General features: G+C 39.3%; 2 gene segments (V, D, J or C); both read right to left on the bottom strand.

Moving 5' to 3' along the window:
• LOC106001106 overlaps positions 1 to 13,740 on the bottom strand; it is a 200,941-nt gene that overhangs the window by 60,414 nt on the left and 126,787 nt on the right.
• LOC106001110 lies at positions 5,813 to 6,379 on the bottom strand. The segment is given in 2 exon segments: positions 5,813 to 6,150; positions 6,275 to 6,379. Coding segments are annotated over 2 exon segments (378 nt in total).

Here is a 13,740-nt window from a genome sequence, read left to right as displayed (position 1 = left end):
GCTTGGTAAGAAATGTACGCATTATCCTGCCCATGCAATTGTAACCCCTCTGTACAGTATGTTCACAAATAAAATAAAATAAAATTAAAAAAAATCCAAACCAATAAAAAAAATAATCTTACTTTGACATACCTAGAAAGGCTTTTTTATTGAATGGCTACAAATTTTAGCACATCCTGGACTACACATAAGCACAGATGTGTGTTCTTTGTAAGTCAGAAGAGGCAATGTCAGCTATACTTTCATGAGAAGGAAGACAGATTTAGGATGTGCAGATGCCTCCAGGGCCTTCCTCCCAATACTTTCTAGTTAACTTAAAAGACTGACTCCACCTGAGAAACTGTCAGCAGGTGGAGGCACCATGAAGAGCAGCTAGCACAGCCCAGCCTCTCACTTCTGCTTCCCTGTGAAGTTTTTGTTATAGTTTGTATCACTGTTGCAGATCTACTATAATCTTGTTCATAGTACAAAGTGGCAATATCTTCAGGCTGCAGGCTGCTGATGGTGTGTGAACTCTGTTCCACATCAACTACCATTGAACCTTGAGGCCAATCTATTTGCAAAATAGATCAGAAGCTTTGTAGCATTCTCTGGTCTCTGCTAATACCAATTTAACTCATTGCTAATGTGCTGACTGACCCTGCAAGTGATGACAACTCTGTCTCCAAGAGATGCATGTAAGTGGGAGGACTGGGTCAACTGGACATCATATCTTGCACCTGACAATGGAAACGGGAAAAACATTATGCATTTAATTAATTATGCTATCCAAGTACTTCCAGAAAAAAGCAGGCTGTTTTTCTTTCTGGCTATTATTTTAGCATATTTATAAGATATTTTTTTGTTTTTGTATGTCCTCCCTCACAGTATAACCCCTGTTTTCACTGTATTTGATGTTGGTATAATTTGTGGAGGGCAAGGGAAAAAATAAATCATTTAAATAGGGATATAGGTGGTCCCATTGAAACAATGAGATATATAAGACGTTATGTCGAAAAACAAACTTTACAACTTTGGTGCGAGGGTGCGGATGGGGGAGGTGGGGGTGGGGGTGAAGGGGAGATGGGAAGGGATGGGAAGGGGAAACAAAGGAGGAGGCAACAATGCTTGATAAGAAATGTACTCATTACCTTGCCCATGTAATTGTAACCCTTTTGTATGGTATTTTCACAATAAAAAAAAAACATAAAAAAAACCAAAAAACCATGAGATGAATAATCCCCAGCATTGTCCTTCTTTACCTTGGAGCCAAAACTATAGAGCCTCAGGGTCTGAGCAGGAGCACTCATGTCCATGCTGTGTGCTGAGTGGAACCTTCTCCTGCACAGGGTGTGAGCAGCCTATTATGATGTTCTCAGTTCAGTGGGCTGAGCTCTAGGCACATGCAAATTAACAGGAGTTGGGCAGGGCTGGGCATAACTGCAATCAGGCAGATTTCAGTGACAACGTACAGACCTAAAGACTACAGATGTTCCATTTTCTTGTAGATAATGTGTTTCTTCCAGTGATGTGAGAACAAAATATGTTGTCCTGTGAGAAAAATAAATGTTTTAAATTCCCATATTGTCCAAGACTTGCTAGTATTTTCTTTACTGTTTATGTTAATGTAAGCCAGTCACTGAGAGATAAACATTCCTAAGGGAGATCAATTTTATACTTTTCCTGCATTTTGTATCTGTGAATTTTGTGACACAGGATTCTAGATCATTCAGGTTAATTCCCTGAACCATATTAAATAGTTAATGATAATCATTATTATCCAAATTGAGAAATATATAGAGTTCAAAAAGTTTTATGAGAGATAAAACTCTTGAAAAGTATTATATGTGAAATAAACTATTTTTGTCTGAGATGTATAGAGTGTCTTCTGCTGTTTGTATTGGTGTCCTGTTCACTCCATACAAATGACTCATTTCCTTGTCTTCTGAATGCTCTGATTTATTGCCTCTCTCTAGGACAGATCATAAAACACCTGAACTCTACTGAACTGTACTTCAAGTTCACTGTTCTCCTTAACCCTGCATTATCTTTCATGACCAATATATTTTTGGTTGTAAGTGATTTTTTTTGTGTGCTTGGCCTGATGTCTGAACTCAGAGTTCAGGTAGTTTTCTCAGCTTTTGTGTTCAAGGCTGGTTTTCTACAACATGAGCCATAGCTTCACTTCCAGCTTTTTAGTGGTAAGTTGGAGATAAGCATCTCATAGATTTTCATGCCCAGGCTGACTTCCAATTACCTTGAGCAGATCTCAGCTTCTTGAGTAGCTAGAACTACAGGGATGAGCCAGTGGTACCTGGTACTAAAGCATTTTTTTTTAGTGAATGCATTTAGGCCATTTGATCCAAACAGACACAGATGGAATAAAATGCTATGTGGTCATAGTGTGGACAACCTGCAGCCACACAGTTTGGAGAGGACATCTTTAGCATGAGGAATCAAGCACAGCTGACAACAGAAAGTGAAGCTAGAGTTAACAACATGGAGATCAGCATGTGGTGACACACTGCATTGTATAGTGCAGGATGTCACATTTGAGGACAAAGGAATAGAATAGTCACATGGAACTCAGCATCACAAATGGAAGCATCTGCTGTGGGTCCAAGGAGATAACACAGTTGTTCCAAGTCACAGAGCCCACAAATAAGTCATTGTCCAATCAGAGCCTTCTCCATTACCATTTAGTGTGTAAACTGCATCTGAGTCTTGACTTGATTATCTTCTCCTCCTAACATGTTAATGGTCTCTGCAGCACATGCTAACACAACTGCTCCAAGAAGGATTTTACAATGTTCTTCTTCCCTCTTTTTATGATGATGTATGAACCTACTAAGAAAGCTATACTCTTCCCCTTATTCCTCTTAAATTTACCTTCTATTTTTCTCATACGGTCCTCTCAATCTCTGTCACTGTCTTTGCTGGAAGAGATTTGCTCTACTGTGCACTGTAGAACAAAGCTGATACTAAATAAAACAAGTACAAGGGATCTGGCTGCTGTGATGTTATACAGGCTACCTGGCAAATTATTAATGGAATGACAAAGGACATCTACCTGTGTGGAGTTAAAAGCAGACAGGCTCTAGCAATAACGCATAAATTCTCTTGATCCATACTCCAGGTCTGGCTTCAGCAACTGCGAAAATGTGTCTTATGAGTTTCAAGTCTGCAAAGGATTTTGGTACTGGAATAGTTGGAAGAGTTTGAAACAATGGCCTTCAACCAGAGATCTTGCTCTGGGCTGTGAGGGATGGAGTTACTGGCTGAGAGATGAAGTTGAGGACAGGGAGATGGGAGAGACTAAATGAACTTTCTGTGGATCTTACAGAAAGTAGGAAGAGCTTCAGGAAAGGAACATGTTTATAATCTGGGCCATGAAAGTAAGTGAGGTCTGGGACAAGGTGAAAGTCTGAGAGACCTAGACTTCAGAGCAGGGCTGAGACTGGAAAGGATGCTCCAGGTTTCTTCCCTTGGCTTCTGAGGGGCTTGAAAAAGGAGAAAATTCAGCAGGGCCCTCAGGACAGATTCTTAATTCTAGTCCTTATTCAAACATAGAGGAAGTGGGGCTCTGGTAGTTCACTCCTCTAATCCTAGCGTCTCAGGAGGCTGAGATCTGAGGATCATGGTTTGAATCCACCCTGGTCAGGAATAAATTGATCTCCAATAAATTACCCAGAAAAAGCTGGAAATGATGTTATGGTTTAAGTGGTAGAATGCTAGCCTTGAGCCCAAAGATCTGAAAGATAACACCTCACCTATATCCTGAGTTCAAGCCCCAGGACTGGCAAAAAAATATACAAACAAACAACAAAAAAATCAAACAAACAAAATAAAACACCCACCAACTAAAAAAACATATAGGAGCACTTCACAAATGAAAGAATGCTGAGTTAATATATCTATTGTTCCTATGTATCAAATTAACACATGGATAAACATACTTTCTTTGTCTAACTCATCATTTCAAATTCTGATCCTGAAAAAGAACTCTAGGGAACAATGGCCCTTCCTCTCTCTTAGCCTGAGCATCATGAAGCTCAAGACCCAATCTGTTCTTTTGAGCACAAGCAGTGACCTGCTCAGTGCAGAGAACTCTGGGCCCCTGCTGTGACAGTGCAGCCCCCTCTCACCTCCCACAACTGGATATGGTGTGTGCACATGTTCCCTTCAGGGCTGTGTGTCTTCAGCCCTCCTTCCCTCACCTTTCTGATCTGTACTTGATGATTTCACTGCAAGAATCCTGGTGCAAGTGTCAGCCTTGTCTTGTGTGATTACACTTTCAAAGTGAAATATGAAATAAGAACTTGTACATGAGGAGACATGACCCCTTCCATAAACATGGTCCTAGCTGCCATGTGTACCATGAAAGCCTGGAATAGAGCTCCCCAGGCTCAAGCTCCTAAGGACAAAAGGGAAGCATCACCCCTGCTTTTCCAAGGTCTCTAAGATCAGGGTTCAGTTTTTTCTCCTTGTATGGATTTTGTCATCTCGTGGAAGCTTTGTGACATAGCAACTGGCAAGATTTCCATTTGGAGTTTTGGTTTTGTTTTGTTAAGCAATCTTCTCAAAAAATTATGCAAGAAAATCTCAGTATTTTAATGAAAAATTATGCCATTTTATTTCTTTTACCTAAGGATTAATTTTAATTTGCATATATTAATAGCATGAGGTGATTTTTAATGATCATTCTATACCTAAATTCAGTGTACTTTGAAAAATTTCACTATTTTCTTTGTATTTCCACTGTCATTTCCCTCCAACGCCTACTGTTTTTCTTACAGTATATAATTGACTTCATTATTCACAAATGTATGTATATATACATACATTATATTATATATTATACTTAATACATTTTCATTTGTGCCTTTGTTCCCTTACCTATCTCCCTTTAGACATTTTCCCCATTTTGCTTTCATGAACTATTACCATGTTTTATTACTATTATTTAATTATTATTATATTATTATCATTATTTAATTGTACATACCACAAATGAGTGGGACCATGGAATATTTGGCTTTGAATCCTGACTTATTCAACATGATCTCCAGTTCCTAAATTTTCCAGCATATTACATAATGTCATCGTTCATCTCTCTCTGTCTTTGCTAATGATCCAGAGCAATAATGTCCTCAGGACTTTACTAAAATCCCTATTGTTGTCAGCCATAGGCCTTGAATTCAGGGCCTGGGCACTGTCCCTGAGCTCTTTTGCTCAATGTTAGCACTTTAGCACATTAAGTCACAGCCACCCTTCTGGTCTTCTGGCATTTACGTGAAGATAAGAGTCTCGCAGCTTTCTGTCCAAGCTGGCTTTGAACCAGATCTTCAGACCTTAGCTTCCTAAGTATCTAGGATTATAAGCATGAGCCACCAATGCCCAGCACATCCTCATTTTAAAGACAGATCTGAGGAGTCATGATGAATCAAGACAAGGTCAGGCTGAACCTTGAATCTCAGACTTAGAAGGGAATTCACTAAGCAAATGGGTACAACAGTGTAAGAGGAACAAAGGGAGGGCAAATGCCTCTCTTGTGAGGCCTTCCAAGTGGAAATCATATCCCCTGGATACCATATTCCAGATGTGCTGAAGTTACATATCTGTGTTTTTTTATGACAACAGAATCTTTGTCTGGATGATGACTGTAAGGCTGAGATGAAGCAATGCTGTTAAGATTGAGAGGATTGTCACTGACCACCTTGACCATATCCCCAACTAAACTTCAGAGCTTGGCTGTAGCTGCAAAGCACTGTCAGACTCTCAGCAGGTGAAACCACAAGGAGAAGCAGTTGGGGCAGCCCAGCCTCTCACTTCTGCTTCCCTTGGAGGTTTATGTTATGGCTTGTACCACTGTGGGAGGGTAACTATTACCCTGTTGACAGTAGTAAGTTGCAAAGTCTTCAGGCTGAAGGCTGCTGATTGTGAGAGTGAACTCTGTCCCAGATTGGCTCCCACTGAACCTGGATGGCACCCCAGATACCAAATTGTTTGCCCAATAAATCAAGAGTTTAGGAGCTTTCCCTGGTTTCTGCTGGTACCATTGTAAAACATTGCTAATACCCTGACTGGCCTTGCAGGTGATGGAGACTCTGTCTCCTACTGATGCAGACAGAGAGGATGGAGACTGGGTCATCAGAATGTCACAATTGGTACCTGATAATGGAAACAAAAGACAAATATTCATCCAATTAGTTATACTGTGAGACCTTCCATGAAGACCCAGGCTTCTAGGCTTAGACCTCTCCCACGGGGTGGAAGAAGTGCCATCCTTTCTTACCTGGGAGCCAGAGCAGCAGGAGCCCCAGGAGCTGGGCAGGGGCCCTCATGTCCATGGTATGTGCTGACTGGAACTGACTGATACACAGAATTTGAGCAGCCTTAAAGAAGTTCTCAGGCCAAGTGGGCTGTGCTCTGGGTACATGCAAATCCTCAACTGCTAGGCAAAGCAACAGAGCCAGCACAGATGCAGGGTGGCGGAAATCCAGGTCAAAGCCCAGAACTAAAGTTATCATGTGTCCCAAAGAGACCTACACATCACAAATTTGTCCTTAAAAATGTTTTCCAAAGACAGAATGACTCTCTTACTCTTTTTTTAAAAGTTTATTTTTATGGGCTGGGAAGGTGGCTCAGTGGTAGAGTGCTTGCCTCACATGCATGAGGCCCTGGCTTCGATTCCGCAACACCACATAAGCAGAAAAAGCCAGAAGTGGTATTGTGGCTCAAGTGGTAGAGTGCTAGCCTTGAGCTGAAGAGCTGAGGGTCAGCGCCCAGACCAAGAGTTCAGGCCCCATGACCAAACAAAAATTAAAAACTACATTTTGATTTCAACATGATCTATATTAGGATATTCACAATAGCTTTTGCATGTCAGTCACTCAGAAAAAAATCAGAATGGAAATAATTATAGAAGACTGCTGCCTTGGCACCTGATTTCTGAGTTTTTTGTTTTTCTGCCCTACCCCAAATGTATTTAATCATAATCAGCATTATCCAGAAATTGATAGTGATAACACTGATCATAGGTAGGTAGGTAGTTGGCTAGGTAGAAGTAGATAGGTAGGAATGTATGGAGTTAGGGAAGTATAAAAAAATATAAAAAAATACGATAGATTAAAGCAAGGAAGCAAGGAAACAAGGAAGGAAAATCTAGATAGCTACCTAAGTAGCAGGATGGATTTAATCATTTTAAAAAATACCATGTTAAAACAAAGCAAGTGCATCCAAAATTCATGATCGGCAATGTAGAGACCAGCCCATGGTGCTTGCATTGCTGCCCTGTGCACTCCTGATGAATATTGGCTTTTCTTCTCTTGTGGATGTTCTTTCCCAAAGCCTCCCTCCAAGACATTTCTCATAAGATTTTTATTTTCAACCTCATATGAAGGAAAGAACTTGGTTCTATTTCTTGCTTTGTAACCATTATTCTTTTCAACACCAGTCATTTTCTAAGCTTTTCAGTGCAGTGTGTCTCCTAACTTTATTATCTGAAACTGTGGCCCCTCAGAAGCTAAGTTATCCTCTAACCCATGGGCTCACATTTACCTTAGTCTACTCCATTCCATACATGTGAGTATCCCTATATCCCCCTCCAGTTTCTCTTGTGTCTAAGTGATGGTATTTTCGATGAATGAAACACAAACAGGCAAAAAAATGGGGTGAAATGCAGCATGACCAAGATTGGGGATGAGGAACTGGAGCCGCACAGGATGCAGAGGACATCTCCGGGCAGTGAGGACAAAGAGCACAGGCAGTGAAGCTAGAGTGAAGTGAGGAGAGTCCCCACATGGAGTTTATTCATTACTGTGTCCAAACAAGAACAGAAACTGGATGGGCATTTGGAAAACTTTCACTTACACTTGGCTGAAAACTATGGCAATGTATGAAATGGGTGAGAACTAGAAAAAGAAATATGTCTCCTAAATGTGGCTCTGATGCAATAAAAAATAGTTTGCTCATCCTCCTCTGCTCATGACATGAAAGCCTAGAAATCCCTTGGAATTTAAGAGAGAAAAAGAGATCAAGAGACAGAGGAGAGGGGGAGATAGAGAGAAAGAGAGAGAGAGAGAGATGGATGCTTGGGCCTGGATGTGAATAAAGATTGAAATCCAACAATATTTGTTGCACAGTGTTCTCTCTATGAGGGAAGCACAGGTAATATGCCCCCTGAGGATAGATAACCACTTTCTCTGAAAGTCCAGTTAATGAGGCTGAACTTAATCTATGAAATGTGATGGGAATCAACATCTTCAAAACTGAACAGCACACCAAGTGATACCTGAGAATTAAGAAGACAAAATCAGTGTTTTAGAAAAGCAAGTGTCCACTCTACAATTAGGGACCAATGCTTTGAGTTAATCAGAGGAGGAAAAGGTTAGTCATAGCACTAAAAGGGGTTATTGAGAATCTTTGGGATATAAGAGACTAATGTTCCTTTCTCTTTTTTACCCTCAAATGCTTCCTTTTAAATAAGGTGGACAGGCTACTTTTTTATTGAAACATATGATGAATATAGTAAAAATATACACCCTGCTAAAAATAGGTCTGTGTTTGTTTATATAGATTTCATCAGACAGTAATCATCCTCACTGACCAGTGTGTACTGCTTCAAGCTGTGAACATGTTATGGGTTAGAAGACCTCTGCCTTTGTTTGGGTAACTGGCCACTAGTGAGCACACTGTTGAGTTTAATTTTCATGAAATATAATTGTTCAACTGTACAATTTCTTGTCTATTTCTCTTTTCATTATGATAAGTTCGAAGAAGCCCAATACCATGTGCCCTGATTAAGGACATTGCTGAAAGTGGGAGAATACACTCAGGACCAGTGACTCAGACCTGTGATTCTAGCTACTCAGGAAACTGAGATGTGAGGATCACAGGCCAATGCCAGCTCACACACAAACCTCTGTGAGACTCTTACCTCCAACTAACCAACCAAAAGCCAGCAGTGAAACTGTGGATCAAGCAGTTCAGTGCTATATTTGAGCAGAAAACCTCAGGGACAGCATCCAGGCCTTAAGTTCAAAAGCCACAACAATATTGAAAAATGGGATGAGAATCCCAAAGGAGTAAGTTAGGAGCAGCCATAGAAACAGTATTATATTAAGTGAAGTAAGCTAGGCCCAAAGAAATATAGGTCTCATGGTTTCCCTTATTTGCCATAACTAGTATATGTCTGAGTCAAGCAGAAAAGGTTAGATAAGTTGATGTTAGGGAAATGAACCTCAAGATAAGTACTCAAATGTTTTTTGCTTCCATGTGATTGTTTCTAACATATTTATGATTTCTTTGTTGCTTTGTATGTCCCTCCCCCACAATATAACTCCTGCTTTCACTGTATTTGAGGTTGGTATAATTTGTGGAGGGAAAGGAAAAAAAAAGAATCGTTTAAATGGGGATACAGGTGGACCCATTGCAACAATGAGATGTACATGTTGTTATGTTGAAAAACGAACTTTACAACTTTGGTTGAGGGGGGGGGATCGGTTTGGGGTGTGTGGGGGGGGAGATGGGAAGGGATGGGAAGGGGGAAAAAAGAGGAGGCAACAGTGCTTGATAAGAAATGTACTCATTATCTTGCCCATGTAATTGTAACCCCTCTGTATGGTATTTTCACAATAAAAAAAACTAATAAAATAATAAAATATAAAAGAAAAAAAGAAACAGTATTTGTTCATTTGATTTCTGCCAGTCTCATTAAAATGAAAATTCTGTGAGATCATTGATTTTCTTAGATGTACTCAAGACTTCACTGTTGGCGAATGTTCATAATAACTATCATTGTATAACATTAAATAATTCCTTTGTGTTGCTGATAGGAATAAATGAACAGCTGTACAACTTGAGACCTGCTGCTGTTTCACCTTTGACCGCCAGGAGGAGGAGTGGAACCTTATACGTGTCAGCGACAGGCATAGGGAAGACTTGAACTGGAACAGGATAGTCTGGCTGACCTGAGTAGCAGTGACAAAGGTGGATCCTGAGCATGTGGTGACTCAAGGTTCTGCAGTGGTGCTTGTACTGAGAGAGATATTAGAAGTCTGCTCTGATGTCTGGAACTGATACGTACTGAAGCAGAGGAACTTAAACATGACTTTAAAACTCAAACAAGGAGCTAAGACAAAGCCATAAATCCTGCACTCTGTTCTCATCCTGTCCAATGACTTTAATATTTTGCATGAGGTAACACAAGAAGTAATGCTTCCCTTATTTTTGTAATCAACTATTCTGGTACCAACCATATCATGTTTCACATGGTATATCAGTTGGAAGAGTTTAATGTAATTATTTAACTACTGAAAATTTTGGTGAATATTAGTGAGAATCTTGCACTTAATATGCCAATCCTGACCATTAACAGTCTCACAACGACAATTCTTGAGAAAACTCCATTTTTTGTCTCCTTTCCAAGATGTACTGCATTTGTACTTTTCCTTCACATCATCTCATCTATTCAAATGACCAAAAACCAGGTTACACTAAAGCCACTAGCAGGACCATATAAATAAATTCTGATGCCCCTTGTGGATGAATGGAACAAGAAAATGTAGTATTTATATACACATTTGAACTCTATGCTTCCATCAGAATGAATGATATTGCCCCACTCACAAGAAAATGGAAACACCAGGGAACATAATACTAAGAAAAGAATCCAGAGCCAAAGAACCATAACCTGAATGTTTTCAACTCATTTTTAATAGCTTAGAATGTGCCTATAAATCTACCATGAAACCCAATTGATAGTAAAAGACAGACGAATGCACCTGGAAATAATTAAACAGTCATCTACACATCCACACAGTGAGAACAAAGGAGGATATCTTAGGAGAGGATCACAAAGGCTCAAAAGCTATGTGCATATGATCATATAGAATGATCCTTGTCAAAATGAACTCCAGGCAATGGAAATATAGCTTTTTAATTGAACTGGTTGCATTTTTCTTTCTTTTCTTCTTTCCTTTTTTTGGTTTATTTCCTTCTGTAGCTTTTTATTTCTATACAATTTGTCATATATATATATATACATATACATATATATGTTTACCTTATTTAGGGAGAGGAAGACGAAGCACAAAAATGGTGGAACAAAAAGTGAAGCAACTTAGCACTGAAACCTACTAGACACCATGTCAGAAATGAACAAAAAACTTTGGCATGAGGGAAATTATAAGGGAAAAAGCTATGATAATGAGGGAGGGAGAGACACTGTTCAAAAGGAAATGTACTCATTATATGACTGATGTTACTGTAACCTCTCTGTATATGACCTTTACAATGAAATTTTAAAAAGTTAAAAAATGTTAAAAAAAAAGTAAATAATGAGTTAGAAAGAAATATGTGGTTTGGATAAATAACAGGAAGCATTCATAGGTAAAAGTATATTTAGGTCTCTTGCATATGCTCTAGACTTTGGCTAGACAAGTATTTGAGCAAAGGGACAAGTTCTATACTGTATTAATGAGATTCCAAATACAGAGAGACTTGTTCCCTATCTGGCTTCTAGTGGAATGTTCAACATACTAGACACACTTCTGTTCCTTTGGGAGTTTTATGTGATCACTTGTTTAACTGTGGGAAGTAAAGTTATGTTGTTGACAGTAATAAGTTGCAACATTCATCCTGCAGGCTACTTATGGTGAGAGAGAACTCCAGCCACATCTATTACTAGTGATCCTTGATGGGACCCCAGACTGCCACCTGGTTTCTCTAAGTATCAGGAGGTCAGGAGGTTTCCCTAGTATTTGCTGACAACTGTTTTAATTAAGTGCTAATGCCCTGACTGGCCCTCCAAGTGATAGTGACTTTTTCTCCTAGAGATGCAGACAGAGATGGCACTGGGTCATCTGGGTGGCGCTTCTGGTACCTGATACTGAAAAAAACAAAATCAATAATAATTCATTTATTGGAAGATTTCCTTGAAGAAGCCTTGTTTCCCATGTGTTGAGGAAATCTAGGCATTGTCTTCCTTTATCTGGGACCCAGAGCAGCAGGAGTACCAGGAGCTGAGCAGGTGCCCTCATGTCCATGCTGTGTGCTCACTGATACAGACTGGTACTGACTGCTGCACAGGGTCATTCTAATGCACTTTATTGTGTTCTGGGCACATGCAAATCAGCAGCGGATAGTAAGGTGGCAAACAGTCCATAATGTGTTCAGGTTTCAGTAAGGTCTACTTAAGAAGAGTAGTGCAGCTGTGATAGCAGAAAATGATTGTCCCTTGAATCCAGGGAAACAAATTACTTTATATCCTCTGATTTTAGAATTGTGATTTCCATGTTGTTCACGAAATGCTTTTCATGACAGCCTTTTATAAAAGTCAATCTTTCTGAAAAAGATGGTTCCAGAGATGTACAACTAATTATTTTAAGTGATTCCCTGACTTATCAGTTGATTTTTTTCAAAGACTTGTTTGTTTACTTATCATGAATACAATTACCTTATTATACAGAGATGGAGTAAAATAAGACTGTTGATGATAGATAGCTAGATAGATGGATAGATAATAGATGCATAGATAGATGTATGGAGACATAGAAAAAATGATACCATATAAGATGGCGCTAAACCAAATGAACTCCAAGATATGGAAACAGGATGTTTTTCTTTGTTGTTTTTGTTTTTAATATCTTATGTGAAGCTATTTCGTTTTTCTTTCATTTTTGTTTTCCTTTGGTTTTTCCCCTGTTGTCACTGTATTTATTTCGGTACTGTGTCTTGTACTTACATTATCTGAATTGGGGAAGGAAAGGAGAACAACAAAATTGTGGGACAAAGAACAAAGTGTGAAGCAATCCAATAGTGATAAGCAAGAAGGTATGTTGGAAATGGTCTTCACAACTTGTGGGGAGAGATTTGGGGGAAGGGAAAGTGGGAAAAAGTGAGGAAAGAATAACAATGTTCTACTAGAAATGTACTCATTACCTTATATATGTAACTAATCCCTCCTTACATACCTTGAAAATAAAATTAATTTAGAAAAAGAAAGAAAATAATAGAAACCTAAAACATTTAATGAATGACAAAAAACCTGTGAAAATATACTATGAAATACTTTGAATACTATGAATATACTTTCCTCTGTCCCTTTAGTGGCTTCAGTTATAGGATTAAATAGTGAATACATAGGCTCACATAGCTTGGCCTTAGAATGCTTTTCAAGCTTAAAATGAAACTGTGTGCACACAGAGTGCTAAAGATAATCATGTTAGCATGCATTCCAGACTTGCATTTCTCCAATTTATGTTACTTCAGTGAATTCAGTGCATCTACACCATTTTTTTCCAGATGAATTTGAGAGCCTCGTGATGAAGCAGTTTACACCACTGGACAATCCACCAAGTCTTGGGCTGTGCAGTGTCATAATTCCAGGCCTCTGAAAGGCTCATTACAAGGAAATAAGAAATATTAAAATTAATAGGAAAGGATGCAAGACACACTTAAGTATTAATGATGCACTCATGCCATGTTTCTTTAAATAAAATGACAGAGACTGACTAGGGAGGGCTGTGTATGCTGTGCGCATTGAACAAGGGCTCAATCTCAGACTTCTGGGACATACAAACACTCTTCAGGGCTTCACCATACCCCACTCTCTTCACAAGAGCCAGAGCCCCAGGACACAGAAGGCCTGAGACCATTGTGTAGGCTCCAGTACTGTATCAGTCTCACATTGATACTGGCAAGAAACAGTGCCTGAACCCTGACTAGGGCTTGTCAGTCATGTAGGTTTGGGGGAACACT

This window comes from Dipodomys ordii, unplaced genomic scaffold (assembly GCF_000151885.1).
Source record: "Dipodomys ordii isolate 6190 unplaced genomic scaffold, Dord_2.0 Scaffold267, whole genome shotgun sequence".
NCBI lineage: Eukaryota > Metazoa > Chordata > Mammalia > Rodentia > Heteromyidae > Dipodomys > Dipodomys ordii.
The sequence above is the reverse complement of the archived record's forward strand: the minus strand, read 5'-3'. Positions and strand labels throughout refer to the sequence as shown.